Source organism: Rattus norvegicus, chromosome 1 (genome assembly GCF_036323735.1).
Source record: "Rattus norvegicus strain BN/NHsdMcwi chromosome 1, GRCr8, whole genome shotgun sequence".
NCBI classification, from domain to species: domain Eukaryota; kingdom Metazoa; phylum Chordata; class Mammalia; order Rodentia; family Muridae; genus Rattus; species Rattus norvegicus.
In genome coordinates, this window is record NC_086019.1 from 91,012,898 (window position 1) to 91,036,440 (window position 23,543).

The 23,543-nt window shown below is 42.0% G+C and overlaps 1 protein-coding gene across 1 annotated transcript in view; it reads right to left on the reverse strand.

Moving 5' to 3' along the window:
* Window positions 1-883: 883 nt before the first annotated feature.
* The window catches only part of Cyp2b21 (cytochrome P450, family 2, subfamily b, polypeptide 21), a 28,972-nt gene continuing 6,312 nt past the window's right edge, over window positions 884-23,543 (reverse strand). Inside the window, 7 exon segments of the mRNA NM_198733.1 lie at window positions 884-1,449; window positions 11,226-11,367; window positions 11,540-11,727; window positions 12,890-13,031; window positions 13,500-13,676; window positions 22,347-22,507; window positions 23,273-23,422. Of these exon segments, the coding sequence (NP_942028.1) occupies window positions 1,259-1,449; window positions 11,226-11,367; window positions 11,540-11,727; window positions 12,890-13,031; window positions 13,500-13,676; window positions 22,347-22,507; window positions 23,273-23,422 (1,151 nt within the window). The 3' untranslated portion in view covers window positions 884-1,258.

Sequence of the window (23,543 nt, forward strand, 5' to 3'; positions counted from 1 at the left end):
TTGTTAAGGATGCCCTTGGATGTTACCTACACTATATCTGGGCATTATCTAAAACCCAAGTTGCTGGTTGCTCTTGTGAGGAAGTCTCTTGATCAAGCTATTTGAAGCAGGAAGACCCTCCCTGAACTTGGTTCACACCTCCTGTTGGCAGACACAGGAGAGAAAGAAATTGTGCTTGTTTTCTGCCTGCCCTCATTCTCCCTGGCAAGTTCACCTAATCTGTTGCTATGGCTGGTGTTAAATCCAACTTTTTGTGGATTGCAACAAAGACAAATACCAGCAGTTCTCCAGGCATCTTCCAGGAGTGCAGCACTGCTTGACACAGATGAGAGGTAGAGGCTCATGGGTGGACAACTACCCAATTCTCAGTCTTTCCATTATGGGACAGTCATTGATGAACTATCTGGCTATAGACTTTAAACTACTCTAACAAGTCCCATAAATAGATGACAGACAGACAGATAGATAGATAGATAGATAGATAGATAGATAGATAGATAGATAGATAGATAGACAGACAGACAAATAGATAGATAGATAGATAGATAGATAGATAGATAGATAGATAGATAGATAGATAGATAGATAGATGGCATATAGACTGGTTAATTGATTGATTCTGTCAGTCATCTTCTTTTAGAAAATCCTTACTAATGCAGGCATTAGTGTGATTCGTGGGAGAGCTAGAAGGAAACAAAAAAATCTGAGGTCCATGTTCAGAAACATGAGGCTTAGGGGCTATGAGCTAAGGGGGTCTCTGCTTAGAATGAAGGTGCAGGAAAAAAGTAGCATGAGAAAAATCCATGAATATGTGTGACTGTGGCCTGTAGAACACAGAAAAAAAGATAATGTTATGCGAAGTAAAGGCACAAGACACCAAAGATCACACACTCGGTGATTCTGTTTATTTGAACTGTACATACTAGGCAAGATTGTAGACATAGAATCCAAACCTTATACAGAGTGAATTAGCATAAACCATGAACTGTGGAGAGATGATAAGTGAGGTCTTGGGCTGTTGGGAGGAAGATGGAAGTGATTCAGGATGAGAAGTGACCTTCAGAAGTCTCTGTTCATACACCAAGAAAGACAGTTGATTGATTTCTCCATTCCATTCACAGGAGATGAACACACATTGGGGATTAGAGAACTGCAGTAGGAGTAAGGGTGTGAGCAGTGACCCTGGGCCTGGATTCCAGCTGCTCTCTCTGAGGCACAAAGATAAAGCTATTCTCAACAGATGAGATACTTGTTTGCCTCAGCCCAATTGGCGAGATAAGAAGCAGATCTGGTATGTTGGAGGTATTTTGGCAAAGCCACTCTCCTTGGGAGTGAGATCAATGTCCTTAGGAGACACAGGGCTGGACACTGAGAAGTTCTGGAGGATGGTTGTGAAGAAAAGGAACAACTCATTGCGGGCAATGCCTTCACCAAGACAAACACGCTTTCCTGTGGGCAGAGAAAGTGAGCCATGTGAGTCCCTGGCCAGTTGAACTGCCCCATACATAATTCAATTGAGATAACTCTGACCATTGCAATGAATAACAATAAGTTTGACTCTCAGCCTCTAGTTCATATGAGACTATTAAGAGGTTCCCAGACATGAAAGAATTGGTGCATAGGCCAGTGATATGTCTTAACATAGGCAGGAGCCTGCCACTGGTCCTGGGAACATGAGTTCAATCCCCTGGACACACATGCTGGAAGGAGAGAACCACTCCTCCAAAATGTCCTCCAATATAAACATACATAAATCCCATAGCACATATGAATATGCATGCTATTATGTAAATAATAAATAAATCATAAAATGAAGGAGGAATTTTTGTGGAAGTCTTGTGGTCACTTTTGGTAGATTTGTAGCTTTTGTTAGATTACCAGATCTCTTTATTCCCATTAGAACATGTTGGAAGTGTGTGCACTCATTTATAACGTAGGATCTTTGGCATCCCTAAATTCTTATATGAGAAAATTGATACACAAATCATAAGGCTGTCCCAAGGGAAAAGGTAATGTTTTGAAAGAATCCTATATAAACTTGGCAAGGAGGAGCATGCCTGTATTCCAAGCACTTGATAGATGTAGGCAGGATGATGATGGGTTCTGAATACCCTGGGCTACAAAGAGAGACCTCTGTGTCTCTCCTCCTTCATTGTTGTCTCTGTCTCTCATCCCTCTCTCTCTTACTCTCTGTCCCTTATTCTTCTATACCTTGAGATTAATGGACTTGAACAAGTAAGTTCAGAAACACAATATTTCAGAAAATAGAGAATGGGCACATGATGTACACTGGGTTTTCAGTGGAATGAGGGGTGCTTGCTGATTTGTAACCTCAAGTATGGAGCACCATACAGCAGTAAGAGCCTGAAATCCTATGCCAGCCACTGCTGTATCTCTACCTCAGTGATTCTTTATCTGCAAGTGACTGCCTGGGCCCTCTAGGTGCAGGAGGGATTTCCCCACAATCTCCATGCCTTCCAGGTTGTAGGAAAATTGTGCCTGTGTAGGAATATTTAGAAAAAGCACCCTATTCTTCTGGGCATCTCTTTTCCAGAGTTTGTGAATTTATGGAGTACTTCTCTGAGATGGTTCTCCTAGAACTAGTTCGGTGACCGATTTTCCCAGAACAATAATTTATCTCAGTCTCAACACAATGTCTCCTTCTCTGGATCTGGTGATTTGGGTATCTTTTATGGATCTCCATCCCCTCTCCCTTTCCCTCCCCCTTTCCCTCCCCCTCTCCCTCTCCCTCTATCTCTATCTCTATCTTTATCTCTGTCACTCTCTCCCTTTCTCCTTCCCTCCCTCTCTTCTTACCCTTGACAGTCTACCTGAACCCATGTCTGTACTTATCACCACATGTCCTTTGATCTGTTCTCTCTGTGTCTCTCTCAATTCCTTAGATGGAGTTCTAACAACCCCTTCTCTAAGTACAGCTTGTCATATGTTCCTTCTCTGTTCTCTCTCATGTTCCTTTATTACTACTTGTGCCTTTCTCAAATTTTCTTTTCTTTCCTCCCCCAATCTGCCTTTTTCTTTCTAGTTTTTGTCTTTCTTCTGTCTCAACTTCACTCCCTGGTTCTGGTTCTTACAAAATGTCTCCTCTTGTTGGAGCTGCCATGTCTCTCTGTGTGCCTATCTTTTTTTGGGATAGGTTTCAAATTTTTTATCTCTCTATTGTTCATTTCTCTGTGTCCCTTTTGTCCACAGGCCTGCCTCTCTAAATATGGAATTGTTATATGAACCATTCATTTGTTGTATTTATACAACTCAAAAGATGAAATATGAAAATGAGGCATTATACCATCAGAGCCAGGAGCAGAGCTGAGCTCAGGGTGACTGAAGTTACTTACACTCAACACTACACAGTTCTTAACTGAGATGTGGCTTAGCAAGAGAGTATTAGCCTAAAAGCCCTCAGTGAGGGATGAGGGCAGAAAGACTCGCCAGGAATAAACCTTCTAGTATGTACCAGTGTGGGACTGGAGCTGTGGAATGTTTGCAAGAGTGCTTACTTAGCATCCACACAGCCCTGGGTTCCATCTCTAGCATGAGGGTTGTGGCAAAGGGAGAGATTGGTGACCAAAGGCTAAAGAATTGTTTCTAGAGCATCCATTTCTCCAAATAATAAGAAACCTGAGCACAAAGCTTCCATACTTACATCCTATAGAGTCCATTAAATTGACTGAGTTGAGCTGAAGGTGGCTTCTGTATATAACAAAATAACCACATAAAACAACTGGACTACCCAGTAAATTGAGATAATATTCTTCCAATGAAGAACACATCTCAGGCACTCATAGCAGTTAACCAATCCCAGGCTGCCAACTTCTCCAGTATGGTCAAGTAACTCTGAAAGGGAACTGACACCAATCAAGCTGTCTGCACATCTCCCTCTTTTGTCTATAGACACTACCTGTCAATACTGACAGGTGCTGTTAAAGCTATTTTCCATCATGAATGGTTTCAAACATATGCTTATGATTTTTCTCTTACAATTTGACAGACCAAAGAGTATTAAGGGATAAGCATATCAAGACATGTGACATCTCCCTATTGCTACTGTTCACAGAAAAAGCCAATGCCTACCCAGCTGTCATGAGCCCATCTAGCTCATGGCAGTGTTCATAGATGATGTCAGTTGTTCTTGCTGTTTCTTAAGAAAATTGTTGGGAGCAGCCTTGAGATGGCGAAAGCAGCCTTCAAGTTAAAAAGCAATTGTATTCTAGCATTATGCTAGAATAATAAGCAATAGTCTTCAGGTTAAAAAGCAATTATATTTTAGCCTTATGATAGAACAAAAAGTAATAGCCTTAGGTTAGATCAAAGCAGCACCTGCAGCTCTACATAAATTCAATAGATAGCATAAATCTAGGTGTCAGATCACTGAGTACCAGTGGTCAGGCACTGATGGTCAGGTCACTAAGCAACCCACCTTGCTGTTCCCCCACTTGGCCGATTTACCCAGCCAATATCCTGGTTATTAAGCCAGGCCCATTCTTTATGGTCACCCAAACCCTCCCCACATTTTGCTTCTATCAGTATATCTTCAGCCTGAGAAAAATTAAAAATTGTCAGCTTGATCAGACTTCTTGACTTGCTGTCCGTTCTTTGTGTCTCTTGTCCCCCATTCTCTCCTAGGTGGACCCCAGACCCTGGTCGACTGCCCTTCGGGTCAGGGCAGAAAATGAATATGCACTCTCTTCTAACTCACAGAAAACCAGGTGGTTTGTTTGACTACAGATCTTCAACTGTCCCTCTGTTCTCCCAGTCCTAGCTGAGAAACATTTGAAGGAATTCTCATCATCTTTAACCATTAAGGGAATACAAGGCAAAACTGCTTTGAGACTCCATCTTACCCATGTTAGAATGTCTAAGATGAATAACACAAGTTACAGGTCATTCTGGTGAGGATGTAGAGCAAGGGGAACAGTCCTATATAATGACAATTTTTGAAATTTGCTTCCTTTGAAAAACACAGAAATTTTACAGAAATGTGTTTTTGTTTTTAACCCCAGGTGTGGGATACAGAGCTGTTTGAGCTTGTCCACAGGCACTGACTGTGGTTTTCTTGTGCTCCAGCAATGACATGATTTTTCCAGCTGTACATAGTTTCTGCACATGTGTGAAGTTTAGAATTCTGGGAACATTTCAGAGGTTATATAAATGGTAAATCTACTAAGAGGTGGGGTCAGTGTTTTGTGGGTGGTTTGATAGTGGGTTTTTGGTAGGTTTTGGTTGTTGGTTTTAGTTCATTAAGCACTCAGTTGTGATACACAGACAGTAACATGAAGAAATTACATATCCTGACAGAGTAAATCAAACTTGCCCCCAAGGACCTCAGTGCTCCAAAGCAGCAGAAAGTAGTCTAATGATAATATTGCTTTCTTTCCATCCTCTAACCTTATTCAGGGATCTGTTTTGCTTCCTATCTATCCTTTCTTTCCTCTTATCAATTGTTAGAGAATTAAAGGATAGAAAAGGGGTTGAGCATTGAACTGCCTGAGGATCCAGCTATACCTCTCTTGGGCATATACCCAAAAGATGCCCCAACATATAAAAAAGACACGTGCTCCACTATGTTCATCACAGCCTTATTTAATAGCCAGAAGCTGGAAAGAACCCAGATGCCCTTCAACAGAGGAATGGATACAGAAAATGTGGTACATCTACACAATGGAATATTACTCAGCTATCAAAAACAATGCCTTTATGAAATTCGTAGGCAAATGGTTGGAACTGGAAAATATCATCCTGAGTGAGGTAACCCAATCACAGAAAAACACACATGGTATACACTCATTGATAAGTGGTTATTAGCCCAAATGCTTGAATTACCCTAGATGCATAGAACAAATGAAACTTAAGATGGATGATCAAAATGTGAATGCTTCACTCCTTCTTTAAAAGGGGAACAAGAATACCCTTGGCAGGGAATAGAGAGGAAAAGATTAAAACAGACACAAAAGGAACACCCATTCAGAGCCTGCCCCACATATGGCCCATACATATACAGCCATCCAATTAGACAAGATGGATGAAGCAAAGAAGGGCAGGCTGACAGGAACCGGATGTAGATCTCTCCTGAGAGACACAGCCAGAATACAGCAAATACAGAGGCGAATGCCAGCAGCAAACCACTGAACTGAGAATAGGACCCCATTGAAGGAATCAGAGAAAGAACTGGAAGAGCTTGAAGGGGCTCGAGACCCCTTATGAACAACAGTGCCAAGCAACCAGAGCTTCCAGGGACTAAGCCACTACCTAAAGACTATACATGGACTGACCCTGGACTCTGACCTCATAGGTAGCAATGAATATCCCAGTAAGAGCACCAGTGGAAGGGGAAGCCCTGGGTCCTGCTAAGACTGAACCCCCAGTGAACTAGATTGTTGGGGGGAGGGCGGCAATGGGGAGAGGATGAGGAGGGGAACACCCATAAAGAAGGGGAGGGGGAGTGATTGGGGGGATGTTTGCCCGGAAACCGGGAAAGGGAATAACACTTGAAATGTAAATAAGAAATACTCAAGTTAATAAAAAAAATAAAAAACAAAAGAAAAAAAAGGAAAAAAAAGAAAGAAAGAAAAGGGGTCGAGAAGGGTCAAAGAAAGAAGAACTCATAAAGTAGTAAAGGACAACTACACTCCTCCATTGCTGGTGGGAGTATAAACTTGTATAGCCACTATGGAAATCATTGTAGCAGTTCCTGGGAAAGTTTGGAATTTACTGCAAGATCCAGCTATAGCACTGTGATGGTATGTATATGGTTGACCCAGGGACTGGCACCTACTTGTTGAAGTAGGTGTGTCACTGTGAGGCATGGGCTTAAGACCCTTACTCTAGCTGTCTGGAAGTCAGTCTTCCACTAGCAGCCTTCAGATGAAGATGTAGAACTATCAGCTCTGCCTGTATCATGCCTGCCTAGAGTCTGCCATGCTCCTGCCCTGATGTTAGTGAACTGACCCTCTGAACTTGTAAACCATCCCCAATTAAATGTTGTCCTTTATAAGTCATGGTGTCTCTTCACAACAATAAAGCTCTAACTAAGAGAATCACTCTTGGGTTTATACCCAAAGGATGGTTCATCCTACCACCAGGACACTAGATCAACCATGCTCTTTGCTGCTCTATTAAAAATAACCGGAATTTGAAACAACATACATGTTCCTCAACAGAAGAACAGATAAAAAATATATGTGGTAACTTTATATTTTTTTCAGCTTTTAAAAAATAACATCATGAAATTTGCAGCAAATTAATGGAATTAGAAAATAATCATCCTGAGTGAGGTAACTGAAACACAGAATGACAAATATAAAATGTACTCCCTGATATATAGATATTAGCCATTAAATAAATGATAATCAAGCTACAATTCATAAACTGAAAAAGGTTATGAAGAGACAAGGCGACTTGGAGGAAGACATGACTCTTCCTTGGAGGGAACAATAGAATAGGTTACATGAGTGACCCAGGGGCAACAGAGAAGACAAGAATGAGAGAATCAAGTGGGGAGGAAAGAAGGGTTTGAAGGATAAAATGTGGGGAGAGACAGCTAGATAAGAGAGGAATTTGAGAGGTGTTAGAGAATCATAGTGCAATGGAAACTTCCTAAAAGATATGAAGATAGTCCTCATGAAGTATCCAAATAAATCAGAAATATAGCCCCAAATAACGAACTCTTGTCTCTTAATGAAGCTTTTAGAAACAGGACTGGGTTACGCCAACTGAGTTGTCAGCCAAAGTGACCTCAGTTGAAATCCCCAAACAATCCAGGTTGTTGACAGCACAATAAATAGATTGCTCTGTATTGGCAACAGTAAGGCCATATTGATGAAGATAATACTCACACAATTCATCAAATATGGAGAGGTCACACTGGAGCCTACATAGAACCTTCAACCTCATGTTCTAGTGCCTTTGATACATAAGGTGCTCTGCAGGCTACTTAATGAGAAATGTATACAGTAACCCAGCCATGATATCTTTGATGTACAGTGCTGTCCTGCCCACAAGATATTCTGGGGTGCAATGTTGGCACAAATCTTGTGGGAGTAGCCATCCAGTGTCTGGTTTGATAAAGAACTACTGACTAGATTGCCCAGAGACATAGGACAAAACCAAATGCTACTGGTACAAAAAATCATACTAAAATAAATCTTAAAGGAAATAAGCTATGCTCATAGCTTATTGCCTTATTCAGCCATCATCAGGGAGACATCCTTCTTCAGCAGATAGGAGCAAATACAGAGACTCACACCCAGACATTGCTCACAGAGAGGACTTGGAACACACAAATCTAAATAGGATGTATCCATCAAATCCCTCCTCGAAGCGTTCAGGGAACTCTGTGGAAGAGGAGGGTGAAGAGTATAATAGCCAGATGAGGTAAAGGTCACCAAGAGAACATGGCCTCTAAATCAACATGATCAAAGTTTTTATGAACTCACAGACTGAAAGAGCATGCACAGCGCCTGTCCTGATCTATTCCAGGTTCTCTGTGCATTTATTGTAATTTTGTTTAATATTTTTATGTGATTTATTATTGTGTGAATTACTGGGTCTCTGATTCTTGTGCCTTTTCTTGGGCTCTTTTGCTTCTGGTGGTTTTTCCCTGTTCAACTTTGATGTAATAAGTTTTGTCTTGTTGTATTATATTTTATTTCATTTTAGCTTGTTCTTATCTCTTATAAGCCTGTTCTTTTCTAATGAGTGGGTTCAGTTGGGAGAGGAGGTAGGGATGAACTGGGAGGAGTAGAGGGAGGGAAACTGTTACTGGGATATATTGTGTGAGAGAGGAGTCTATTTGTAATAATAGGGGAGAAAGGAAGAAATAAACATAAGTCTAAATGACACAATTGATGATTTTGAGGCAACTAAAAAGAACTGATGTCTCATTTTGGTTATTATAGTTCCTAAAGCAAAGAAGCTGTCATCTGTTATTTTTAGGACTTTGCATAGAAACTACTGGTGGGCTTTAAACATGTCATGAGCTAGCAGACAATACTCTGTGCCCGCATCTCCTCTATCAACCTACTCGTTATTTCAGAAACAGTGGTGGAATTCCTCCATTCCACTGAACTCATTTTGTTCTCTGTAAAGATTCTCTTTTGTCAGTCATTTAATCATGATTAAAGACAAACATTTTTAGTTGTTTGAAAAGGGAGCCAAATCCATCCTATGGAAAAAAGAGCATTTTCAGCAAATGGTGCTGGTTCAACTGGAGGTCAGCATGTAGAAGAATGCAGATCGATCCATTCTTATCACCCTGTACAAAGCTTAAGTCCAAGTGGATAAAGGACCTTCACATCAAACCAGATACACTCAAACCAATAGAAGAAAAAGTGGGGAAGAACCTCGAACACAACTTCCTGAACAAAACACCAATGGCTTATGCTCTAAGATCAAGAATTGACAAATGGGATCCCATAAAACTACAAAGCTTCTGTAAGGCAAAGGACACTGTTGGTAGGACAAAATGGCAACCCAGAGATTGGGAAAAGATCTTTACCAATCCTACAACTGATAGAGGGCTTATATCCAAAATATACAAAGAACTCACAAAGTTAGACTGCACGGAGACAAATAACCCTATTAAAAATGGGGTTCAGAGCTAAACAAAGAATTCACAGCTGAGGAATATCGAATGGCTGAGAAGCACCTAAAGAAATGTTCAGCATCTTTAGTCATAAGGGAAATACAAATCAAAACAAGCCTGATATTCCACCTCACACCAGTCAGAATGATTAAGATCAAAAGCTCAGGTGACAGCAGATGCTGGCCAGGATGTGGAGAAAGAGGAACACTCCTCCATTGTTGCTGGGATTGCAGACTGGTACAACCATTCTTGAAATGAGTCTGGAGATTCCTCAGAAAATTGGACATTGAACTACTTGAGGACCCAGCTATATGTCTCTTGGGCATATACCCAAAAGATGCCCCAACATATTACAAAGACACGTGCTCCACTATGTTCATAGCAGCCTTATTTATGATAATCAGAAGCTGGAAAGAACCCAGATGCCCGTCAACAGAGGAATGGATACAGAAAATGTGGTACATCTACACAATGGAATACTATTCAGCTATCAAAAACAATGACTTTATGAAATTCATAGGCAAATGGATGGAACTGGAAAATATCCTTCTGAGTGAGGTAAACCAAGCACAGAAAAACACACATGGTATGCACTTATTGATAAGTGGATATTAGCCCAAATGCTAGAATTACCCTAAATGCCCAGAGCACATGAAACTCAAGAAGGATGACCAAAATGCAGATGTTTCAATCCATCTTTAAAAGGGGAACAAGAATACACTTGGGAGGGGATAGGGAGGCAAAGCTTAGAACAGAGACAGAAGGAACACCCATTCAGAGCCTGCCCCACATGTGGCCCATACATATACAGCCACCAAACTAGATAAGATGGATGAAGTAAAGAAGTGCAGGCTGACAGAAACCAGATGTAGATCTCTCCTGAGAGACCCAGCCAGAATCTGGCAAATACATAGGCGAATGCCAGCCGCAAACCACGGAACTGATAACGGGACCCCCATTGAAGGATTCAGAGAAAGGACTGAAAGAGCTTGAAGGGGCTTGAGACCCCATATGAACAACAATGCCAACCAACCAGAGCTTCCAGGGACTAAGCCACTACTCAAAGACTATACATGGACCGACCCTGGGCTCCAACTACATAGGTAGCCATGAATAGCTTAATAAGGGCATAAGTGGAAGAGGAAGCCCTTGGTCATGCCAAGACTGAACCCCCAGTGAACCGGATTGTTGAGGGGAGGGCACTAATGTGGGGAGGATGGGGAGGGGAACATTCATATAGAAGGGGAGGGGGAGGAGTTAAGGGGATATTGGCCTGGAAACTGGAAAAGGGAATAACAATTGAAATGTAAATAAGAAATAGCCAATTTAATAAGGATGGAGAAAAAATCGTGGAAAAAAAAAAGGGTGTCCACTAATTATAAATAAAAACTAAGAAACTGAACTTGCTCAAGTTCAGAGACTTTCAAATACTTCCCCCAAAGTCTTCCTGACCGGGATGCTCCCTCAATTCAAGAATACCCACATAGGACTGATGCCAGCCTGAATGGGACCAGCCAGGCAAGGAAATGGGGATAGACCCAGTAAGGACGGAATTTACTGTTGTTTGTGTCTCAGAGGGTGGGACTGCCCTCTTGTGTCTGGGAAAGGAATCACAGGGCTATCTCACCTGTGGAGAAGGGCAGAAAAGCTTCATTCTTCTTCAGTGCCCCATTGGCATCCAGGAAGTGCTCAGGATTGAAGGTGTCCGGGTGTTCAAAGTACTGTGGATCATGGAGTGCTGAACTCAGGATGGGGTACACCTCAATGTTCTAGGAGAAGTTATGAGATGTAAAGAGGTTAACATACCCTGACTGTTACATGCAAAACAGTCAGTCCTTATGAAACATGGAATGCTGGGAAACCACAGGCAGTTTGAGGTTGGTGAATAGGAAAATGGAGGACACTCAAGGAGCAGCAATGACGAATCACAGCTGGACTCACCTTGGGGAGCAGGTACCCTCGGAACAATGTGTCTTTGGTGACTCTGTGTGGCAGACCAATCGGGACAAGATCTGAAAATCTCTGAATCTCATGGATGACTGCATCAGTGTATGGCATTTTGATGCGGTCATCAAGGGTTGGGACCCGGTGTGAGCCAATCACCTGATCAATCTCCTTTTGAACTTTCTCTGCACAGAAATGGGAGACAATAATAGTTTTTATTTCTCAAATATGATGCACAGTGATGTTGTTTTCTGGTATCCAATAACCCAAGAACAGTTCAGAGCTGTTCTGCTAAGAAAGATAAGGTGCCCTCTTGGGTGCATACACCTGTGCTTCTCTCAGGAACCTGTCTCTCTAACCATGTGTAGAGCATGTTAGAGTCTCTTCTCAAAAAGCTCTAACTTTGCTTGTAAAAGAGAGAAAAGGAAAATCAAGTAAAGGGACATTTCAACTGTCAATCGAAAGTTAGGGCTTGAGGGAAGGTTGGCAAGAATGTAATGAATGTTATCAATTGTATTCCTGCATGTACGCATCTTCACACACACACACACACACACACACACACACACACACACACCTCTTTGTATGGAATTTATGTATAAAATCTAGGGGCTGGATAGATGGTTCAACAATTAAGGGCAATTACTGTTCTCTCAGAGAACCTAGATTCAATTCCCATCACCTACATGCAGCTCACATTGTAACTCCTAGTCCAGGGAGTCCAACACCTTCACCCAGACAGGAAAATACCAATGCATATTAAATTAAAATAGAATTTTAAATCTGGGCTAAGAATCTGGAGCTATGTCCTTGGATGATCTGTGGCAGCCATGTTCACAATAAGTTTAAATTGTTTTAAAATTTTTACGTGAAAGAAATGGATGAGTCCATTAATAAAAGGAAAGATTGATAAGTGATGAAATGAACAAACTAAAAACTGTATGTATGTCTTCCACATGCCACCCATTATTTTAATCAATTTAAAAATGTATACATGGAAAAGGGATAAATAAATGGGTGGGGAAATGAAGATGATGGGTAAACAGATGAAGAAATGGATGGATAGAAAGAAGAATGAATGGATAGAAGTATGAAAGTAAGGCAGGAGGACAGAAAGAAGGAAGGAAAGGAGGAATAAAAGGACAGATGGATTGATGGATGTATCAAACTCTAAGTCATTGTAGAAAACAGGTTATCCAATTATTCATTCATACACTACCTTGGTTTACAAGTAGAGCAAAACCTTCAGAGTTTCAGATGGAAGTGGTCCATGTCTCACTCGTACAGAACAAACTCATGCAGCCAAGACGGGGTGGAAGAGCCCCCATCAGTCTACCCATGGCTTACCTGCAACATGGGGGTACTTGAGCATGAGCAGGAAACCATAGCGAAGTGTGGTGCTGCTGGTCTCAGTGCCAGCAAAGAAGAGAGAGAGCACAGACATCATGAGGTTCTGGTGATGGAATTCTGTGTGGTGGTTTAATTTCTCCTGGTCCCAAATGGGAGAGAGAAGGATTGGTCAGGGGTGATGGCACCTTTGCAATGAGATGCATATGTGAAGGCCACATATCTCTGGGCATGGCCTTCTGTTTGTGAGTCTTATACTAAATTGATCCCTGAACATTGCTAGGCCACAGACGATGCCCTTTGGTTTCTTCTGCCTTCTATCTCTATACATTGCTCTTCGGTGGCTAATCATGTTTTATCTCCTAGGATCCTTCCTCTATGGTCTTTCTGCTGTTTACACCATCCTTGTGTTTCATCCCTACCTACACCCCTTCTCTATTTCCTTATGTCATTTTCTTCCCACTTTCTCTTTTATTCCAGATGTTCTGCATCTCCTCCACTCTATTTCTACCTCTCCTCACCATTGTCCAGCCCACTACCCTCTTTTCCTCTGACACCATCTCTGTCCTTCACTCTCACCCACCCCCTCTCTCATTCATGCAGGACTAACCTTCTCCATTCTGAGAAGGTAGGTATCTATGAAGTCTCGTGGAGTGCTGGGGTCTAATGTGGCCCTGTGCTTCTCCACACAATGGCCAATGAAGTTGAGGATTTCCTCTATGTTTTTGGAGATGTGTCTGTGGGTGCCAGGAAAGTACTTCAGGAAGCCAGGGAAAAGCTCAAACACCTGTAAGAAAGAAGGGCCCAGGAGGTCACCTATAGCTATCAGGTCCCAAGAAGTGACCAGATCATTATCTTAGTCACTGTTCTAATGCTATGGGAGACACTACAAACAAGGCAACTCTTACAAAAGAGATCATTTACATGGGGGGCTTCTACTGTTTCAAAGTGCCAGTTCAGTATTGTATCATCAGGACAAGCACACAGCAGGCAGGTAGGCATGGTGCTGAAATATAATATCATAATACACAGGAAGGAAGAACAACATTGACAAATGTTGAGCTTCTGAAATCTCAAAGCACACCCATAGCAACACACTTACTTCAACAGGGACACAAATCATAATCCTTTCTCATAGCTCTTCAACTGTGGCCCAAGTGTGTAAATACACAAATCTATGGAGGCCAATCTCATTAAAACTACCACATGCTCCTAGCTGAAGCGTTCTCACAGGCCCAAGAATGGCAAATATGGTGCCAAGAGGTTATACCTTTGACCCTTCCTACTTACTTAATCATTAGATAATATTTCTAAAGCCAGTCCCCAAGTTCCATCACTGACTCATTCCTGAGACTAAACACCATGATCCAACAATCAGAATTCATTATTTGGTTAATGTGTCCAACCAGTATTCACCAACACACCCTGGAATAGACTCTTCCTTTTCCTCTTAAAATTCCCACTCCTGAACAAACACCTCTTCATTCTGCTTCCTCCTCCTCCTCCTTATCATCATCATCATCATCATCATCATCACCATCATCATCATCATCATCATCATCTCATCATCGTTGTTGTTGTCATCATCTTCATCATCATCATCATCATCATCATCATCATCATCACCATTCTCTTCCTCTTATTGCTGCTGCTACTGCTGCTGGTATCTGACTTTAGTACCTCCCCACTTGCCTGATTAACTCTTCTTTGTCCCAAGAGTTTGTTTTCCATCTCTGACCTCTACTGACTCCAAGGAGGCCACTCACCCTTACATCGGTGTCCATGACAAGGATCATTACTGGGGTGGGTCAGTGGGACCCAACTTCAGGTTGGAAGTTTTCCATTTGCTTTTGATGGCTGTTCAGCCAAATTCAAGTGTCCGTCCATCCCTAACTATCCAGAAAGCAAAGTTGCCAGATTTTTCCTTGTACACAGGAATCCTTGTTTTGGTGATAGAGCTTAGGTGATAACCCTTCTGTCACAGATGCCTCTTTATCAGCCATTTGAAGCCCAGGGGATATCCTGGCTCTGGATGTTGACTTGTCAGCCATCAATAGTTATGGGATTCACTCCCTCCATCGAGAATAAAAACTCCAACACAACCCACCAACATTACTGATTCTCTTACCAATCACAAATAGCCACCCTTATACCTCCTAGACACCACTACCACTACCACCACCACCACCACCACCACCATCACCACTACCACCACCACCACCTCCTCTACCACCACCACCACCACAACAACAACAACAACAACAACAAACAACAGACCAACCTCCTTCTTATGAAACTGGCCCGCATCCCTCCTTTGCTTCCTGCTTGCTTCAGTATATAGATGATCTTCCCCGTTGCAGTCCTTCCATCTCTGGTAGCCATTTTAACTCTACCCAGCAACTCAACTTCCTTAGTTCCAAAGATTACCTGCTCTTGCCTTCCAAACCTCAACTCTCCTCTTTCCAAGTCACTTATCTCAGATTCTCTCTCACACCAATTCATAAATACCTCACTATAAACAACCTTTTCCTAACTCAGTTCCTTAGTAGCAAAATTCCCCTTGCAATCTATCCCCCCCGCCTCTAATTTAAGGTCACAAACTTTTACACCTAGGGACTCACTTCCACTGTCTCAGATTTTATTCCTCCAAACTTCTCTTATAAAAAACTCATTACTTGTATTTCTTACTTGTGAAGACAATAATTGTGCTGACATGGCAGGCTGCAAAACTGATCTTTTATCACTTATGAATTATCCTACCCTCCAGACTACCTTACTACATAACTCACATGTCAACATACTTAATCCTCCTTCAATACAAGACATTATTTGCTATTAATATTTCACTTTAATACTAAATCATAATTCTATCTTCTCTCCAACCCCTCTTAATCTCACCTCAACTAATACGACATTGTGGTACAAAACTGAACCAAAACCTACAATGTAGTCAGAGAACTAACTCCACCTCCACTGTCTAATGCTCTGCCTTCCCCACTCACCAAGTAACATAGGTATGAAATTGTGGCAGTCTAAGAAAATGCTTTAAGGTTTGTAAATACAAGTTGTAAAGATCCAAGGATCTGGAAGCTTAAATAAACTATAAAAGTCTGTAAGTGCAAGTAATAAGAAAACAATTTAAGGTATGAGTATATAAGAGCTTAAATAAGTGGCAAGGGTTTGAGAGAACAATTTATGGGCCTGAGAACATAACTTAAGTTAGACATAATTGTGCTACAGATATTTTTCTTCTCTATGTTATTGTTTAGGTCCCCAAGCTTTTACTATGATTCAAAGATATGAATCTGTTGCACTTTCTACAATATAGATTTCAGACCAGATTACCAACAATGGTAATACTAACATATTTAAAACTTTTTTTTAGTTGTCATTTTTTTATTAACTTGAGCATTTCTTATATACATTTCAAGTGTTATTCCCTTTCCCGGTTTCCGGGCAAACATCCCCCTAATCCCTCCCCCTCCCCTTCTTTATGGGTGTTCCCCTCCCCATCCTCCCCCCATTGCCGCCCTCCCCCCAACAATCTAGTTCACTGGGGGTTCAGTCTTAGCAGGACCAAGGGCTTCCCCTTCCACTGGTGATCTTACTAGAATATTCATTGCTACCTATGAGGTCAGAGTCCAGGGTCAGTCCATGTATAGTCCTTAGGTAGTGCCTTAGTCACTGGAAGCTCTGGTTGCTTGGCATTGTTGTACATATGGGGTTTCGAGCCCCTTCAAGCTCTTCCAGTTCTTTCTCTGATTCCTTCAACGGGGGTTCTATTCTCAGTTCAGTGGTTTGCTGCTGGCATTCGCCTCTGTATTTGCTGTATTCTGGCTGTGTCTCTCAGGAGCGATCTACATCCGGCTCCTGTCGGTCTGCACTTCTTTGCTTCATCCATCTTGTCTAATTGGATGGCTGTATATGCATGGGCCACATGTGGGGCAGACTCTGAATGGGTGTTCCCTCAGTCTCTGTTTTAATCTTTGCCTCTCTCTTCCCTGCCAAGGGTTTTTGATCTTAGCCATTCTCACTGGTGTGAGGTGAAATCTCAGGGTTGTTTTGATTTGCATTTCCCTTGTGACTAAAGATGTTGAACATTTCTTTAGGTGTTACTCAGCCATTCAGCATTCCTCAGCTGTGAATTCTTTGCTTAGCTCAGAACCACATTTTTTAATAGGGTTATTTGTCTCCCTGTGGTCTAACTTCTTGAGTTCTTTGTATATTTTGGATATAAGGCCTCTATCTGTTGTACGATTGGTAAAGATCTTTTCCCAATCTGTTGGTTGCCGTTTTGTCCTAACCACAGTGTCCTTTGCCTTACAGAAGCTTTGCAGTTTTCTGAGATCCCATTTGTCGATTCTTGATCTTAGAGCATAAGCCATTGGTGTTTTGTTCAGGAAATTTTTTCCAGTGCCCATGTGTTCCAGATGCTTCCCTAGTTTTTCTTCTATTAGTTTGAGTGTATCTGGTTTGATGCGGAGGTCCTTGATCCACTTGGACCAAAACTTTGTACAGGGTGATAAGCATGGATCGATCTGCATTCTTCTATATGTTGACCTCCAGTTGAACCAGCACCATTTGCTGAAAATGCTGTCTTTTTTCCACTTGATGGTTTTGGCTCCTTTGTCAAAAATCAAGTGCCCATAGGTGTGTGGGTTCATTTCTGGGTCTTCAATTCTGTTCCATTGGTCTATCTGTCTGTCTCTGTATCAATACCATGCAGTTTTTATCACTATTGCTCTGTAATACTGCTTGAGTTCAGGGATAGTGATTCCCCCTGACGTCCTTTTATTGTTGAGGATAGTTTTAGCTATCCTGGGTCTTTTGTTATTCCAGATGAATTTGCAAATTGTCCTGTGTAGCTCTTTGAAGAATTGGATTGGTATTTTGATGGGATTGCATTGAATCTGTAGATCGCTTTTGGTAAAATAGCCATTTTTACTATATTAATCCTGCCAACCTATGAGCATGGGAGATCTTTCCATCTTCTAAGGTCTTCTTCAATTTCTTTCTTCAGTGTCTTGAAGTTCTTATTGTACAGATCTTTAATTTCTTTCTTTCTTTCTTCCTTGACCAGGTTATCATTGAGTAGAGCATTGTTCAATTTCCACGTATATGTGGGCATTCTTCCCTTATTGTTATTGAAGACCAGCTTTAGGCCATGGTGGTCTGATAGCACGCATGGGATTATATCTATCTTTCTGTACCTGTTGAGGCCCGTTTTTTGACCAATTATATGGTCAATTTTGGAGAAAGTACCATGAGGAGCTGAGAAGAAGGTATATCCTTTTGCTTTAGGATAGAATGTTCTATAAATATCTGTTAAGTCCATTTGGCTCATAACATCTCTTAATCTGTCTACGTCTTTGTTTAATTTCTGTTTCCATGATCTGTCCATTGATGAGAGTGGGGTGTTGAACTCTCCTACTATTATTGTGTGAGGTGCAACGTATGTTTTGAGCTTTAGTAAGGTTTCTTTTACTTATGTAGGTGCCCTTGTATTTCGGGCATAGATATTTAGGATTGAGAGTTCATCTTGGTGGATTTTTCCTTTGATGAATATGAAGTGTCCTTCCTTATCTTTTTTGATGACTTTTAGTTGAAAATTGATTTTATTTGATATTAGAATGGCTACTCCAGCTTGCTTCTTCCGACCATTTGCTTGGAAAGTTGTTTTCCAGCTTTTCACTCTGAGGTAGTGTCTGTCTTTGTCTCTGAGGTGTGTTTCCTGTAGGCAGCAGAATGCAGGGTCCTCGTTGTGTATCCAGTTTGTTAATCTATGTCTTTTTATTGGGGAGTTGAGGCCATTGATGTTGAGAGATATTAAGGAATAGTGATTATTGCTTCCTGTTTTATTCATATTTGGATATGAGGTTATGTTCGTGTGCTTTCCTTCTCTTTGTTTTTTTCCCAAGACGATTAGTTTCTTGCTTCTTCTAGGGTATAGCTTGCCTCCTTATGTTGGGCTTTACCATTTATTATCCTTTCTAGTGCTGGATTTGTAGAAAGATATTGTGTATATTTGGTTTTGTCATGGAATATCTTGGTTTCTCCATCTATGTTAATTGAGAGTTTTGCAGGATACAGTGACCTGGGCTGGCATTTGTGTTCTCTTAGGGTCTGTATGACATCTGTCCAGGATCTTCTGGCTTTCACAGTCTCTGGTGAAAAGTCTGGTGTGATTCTGATAGGTCTGCCTTTATATGTTACTTGACCTTTTTCCCTTACTGCTTTTAATATTCTTTCTTTATTTTGTGCATTTGGTGTTTTGACTATTATGTGACGGGAGGTGTTTCTTTTCTGGTCCAATCTATTTGGAGTTCTGTAGGCTTCTTGTATGCCCATGGGTATCTCTTTTTTAGGTAAGGGAAGTTTTCTTGTATGATTTTGTTGAAGATATTTACTGGTCCTTTGAGCTGGGAGTCTCACTCTCTTCTATATGTATTATCCTTAGGTTTGATCTTCTCATTGAGTCCTGGATTTCCTGTATGTTTTGGACCAGTAGCTTTTTCCGCTTTACATTATCTTTGACAGTTGAGTCAATGATTTCTATGGAATCTTCTGCTCCTGAGATTCTCTCTTCCATCTCTTGTATTCTGTTGGTGAAGCTCATATCTACAGCTCCTTGTCTCTTCTTTTGGTTTTCTATATCCAGGATTGTTTCCATGTGTTCTTTCTTGATTGCTTCTATTTCCATTTTTAATTCCTTCAACTGTTTGATTGTGTTTTCCTGGAATTCTTTCAGGGATTTTTGTGACTCCTCTCTATGGGCTTCTACTTGTTTATTTATGTTTTCCTGGAATTCTTTCAGGGATTTTTGCGATTCCTCTCTGTAGGCTTCTACTTGTTCTCTAAGGGAGTTCTTCACGTCTTTCTTGAAGTCCTCCAGCATCCTGATCAAATATGATTTTGAAACTAGATCTTGCTTTTCTGGTGTATTTGGATATTCTGTGTTTGCTTTGGTGGGAGAATTGGGCTACGATGATGCCATGCAGTCTTGGTTTCTGTTGCTTTGGTTCTGCTTGGTTTCCTGTGCTTGCCTCTCGCCATCAGATTATCTCTAGTGTTACTTTGTTCTGCTATTTCTGACAGTGGCTAGACTATCCTATAAGCCTGTGTGTCAGGAGTGCTGTAGACCTGTTTACATGTTTTCTTTCAGCCAGTTATGGGGACAGAGTGTTCTGCTTTCAGGCGTGTAGTTTTTCCTATCTACAGGTCTTCAGCTGTTCCTGTGGGCCTGTGTCTTGAGTTCACCAGGCAGGTCGCTTGCAGCAGAAAATTTGGTCTTACCTGTGCTCCCGAGGCTCAAGTTTGCTCGTGGGGTGCTGCCTACGAGCTCTCTGCGGCGGCAGCAACCAGGAAGATCTGAGCCGCTCTTTCCGGGAGCTTCCGTGCACCAGGGTTCCAGATGGAGTTTGGTGTTTTCCTTTGGCGTCAGAGATGTGTACAGAGTGCAGTCTCTTCTGGTTTCCCAGGCGTGTCTGCCTCTCAGAAGGTTTAGCTCTCCCTCCCTCGGCATTTGGGTGCAGAGAACTGTTTATCCGGTCTGTTTCCTTCAGGTTCCGGCGGTGTCTCAGGCGCAGGGGTCCTGCCGCTCCTGGGCCCTCCCCTACGGGAACCCAAAGGCCTTATACAGTTGCCTCTTTGGCCAGGGATGTGGGCAGGGGTGGGCAGTGTTGGTGGTCTCTTCCGTTCTGCAGCCTCAGGAGTGCCCACCTGACCAGGCGGTGAGGTCTCTCTCCCACGGTGTTTGGGAGCAGAGAGCTCTAAAACGTTTATCTCCTTAATGAACCTTAAAAGTTCTTATAAACTTCAGGAAATCTACTTAAGCAGGCCTCTCACAGGTTAAAGTGACTTGGATAAGTACTCCTGCAAACAAAAGCCTAGGTTTCCCCACCTATCTATTCAATTCCTCTTTCCTTGGGACTCCTCTTCCACACCTGTCAGGACCTTACCACTAAAAGTTTCAAATAAACATGCAAGATTTTTAAAAAAGTTTTCCCTAAATTCCTTAACTCCTTAACTGTATCTCTGTCCCTATTGTATCCCAACACATTTCAAATCAACTAAAGACTGCTCTGGCAACTTGCCAGTCCCAGATATTTCATCAGAATCTATATCCTGATCCTGTCTCAGAGACTGCATTTGCTTAGCAACACGTGGTTCATCAGATCCTGGACAACAAATAATAAACAGCCTTTTCTCAACCTTAACCAACATCTCACCTTCTTTGTGTCCAAAACGATAATGCTGCAATGTCACCAGGAAGCACCCTGAGAAAAGTATACCCATGTACCCAACAACCTGTGACCCAATGATAAAACAAAGAGGTCAGAATAAGAGGTTCTGTCAAGCCAGAACATGCCAAACATGGCAACCAGTTCTGCCTTTGACACTTCTCTCCATGCTAAATTTTTTATTATGTTTCTAAAGATAGTCTCCATGTGCATTCCCCTTATTTGGCTACTGATTCATTCCTGAGACTAAACATTATAATACACCAATCAAAATTCATTATTTGGCTATTTCTCATCAGGATTTATCAATTCACTATAGGACAGACTCCACTTTTCCCCATCAAACTCCACTCCTACAGAAACACCTCTTCAGTGCTTCTGTCTGTTTTAGTGGCCTCCTTTCTGCTTGCCACCTCCAGGGAATAAATCTCCTCTGTGCCAAGAACTTGGTATATGAATGTGTCCTGTGCTGACTCCAAGGCCAGTCAACTTTAGACTAGTTCCATATACTTCATGAAGAAACACACAAAACAAATATACAGACAGGGGCACACACACACACACACACACACACACACACACACACACTCACACACATACAGGCACACAAAAATATAGACAGTTCTCATACATGTACACTATTCACATGTATGCTTTTGAACTGTCTCTAAATCTGTCCCTAACCTTTGTCTTGCATTCTATGTATCTCCGTTTTCCTTTCCTCTGCTCTCTCTCTCTCTCCCTCCCAATCTCCTTTGATGAATTGTCTTTGTTTTAATTTGTGGGGGGGGGTATTTAGATTTGTAAAGACTGGGTCTCATGTGTGCTAGACTGGCCTCAAACTCAATATGTAGCCAAGGATCACACTAAATTTCTATTCTCCCTGCTTCCATGTGCTGGAATTGCATGTATTCTGTTCCACCTCAACCAGGATAACGAGTGCTGGGCCTCGTGCATAGAAACCAAGTCCTATAACCTCTGAGTTTTGGCTGCATCACCCACAACATCATTTTATATGTATGTGTATGGCTCTGTATTTCCACATTCAGGTCTCTCCTCTCTGTTCACCATCTCTCTCTCCCTGCTTCATCTCAGCCTCCTTGTCTCTCCATGTTGTCTCTGCCTTTCTGTCAGCCCTAAAGTACTACATCTTTCACCCACAAAGCAGCCTCTTGATTCCTCTACCCTAGACACTCCTCTTTCCCCAGTGCACTGACCTGGCTGGAGAATGAGCTAACAAGTGACAAGATCTCATAGAACAGGTCGAGCAGGTGCAGAAACTGGTGGTCTGTGTAGTCAAAACGTTCTCCAAAGACAATGGAGCAGATGATGTTGGCTGTAATGCACTGTAGGTGGAAGGTGGGGTCCAGTGGGGCTCCTGGATGATAAGGAGGCAAGCCATGAGTCATGGGGCCAAGGACCTGAGGAACATTTTGCTTCAACTCCATCTCTGTGAGGCTGCCCCTTTTACTAGTCAAAGAATAGAAACACCTGCTCACCCATTGACACATATGATGCACTCAGTGATGCATGTACCATTTTATTTAACTTCCCTCAATGCTTTACAGAAGATGTGATACTATTCTTATGCACAGTCATGGAAGCTAACTTCACTAAGGAACTAAACTAATCATGACTGGGACGAGGATTCTGGGACTCAGAGATAGAGTGTGTGTAGTTGGTCTCCACCCTGCCTCTCCTGATCACCATTCTGATTCTGAACTGATAGTTAACTCCCAGTGACAAGAAAGGGCAGGGAACATTTCAGGGATTGCTTGTATGGGTTCACAAGCTCTGTAAACTCTACTCCCATCTGCCAGTCTTTCTCCTTCTCTTCTCAGACTTCTAGACTCTGTGGTGTTTAAGAATCTATCAGAACCTGCTGCCTGTTGTCTTTGTATGCCAGTTTTTGTCATGGACCCTGGTGGTTGGAAGTCTGTTGTCTGTCCAACAGTATTGAGCCCTTGTTGCCCTCTCTCTGGAGCTCCATATCTCACCCTCCCTATCCACCATGTGTGTGTTCATGTGATTGTGTGTGTGAGTACATGTGTGTATGTGTGTTTCTACCTTTGTATGTGTGGTGTCTCTCTTAGTCTTTGGTTGTGCATTCCTGTCTTCTTTATGCCCTTTCTCCAAGACTCACCCTTGTATTTCTTCAGTTCCTCCACCAAACATTGGGCCTCCTCCTTTATCCTCTCCTCCACACTTCGCTTTCCCATCCCAAAGTCTCTCATGGTGGCTAGAGAGAATCGCCGAAGGATCTTCCAACGTTCCCCATTGGCAAAGATCATACCTAAGAAAGTAGGGGAAGCATGGGTTGGTGGGTAACACTGGAAGTTCAGAGAATCCCAAGTCCTTCCATACAGCTTGGGTCCCAACTTTCAGATTCACCTTCCTGGGCCACATCCTCCTCT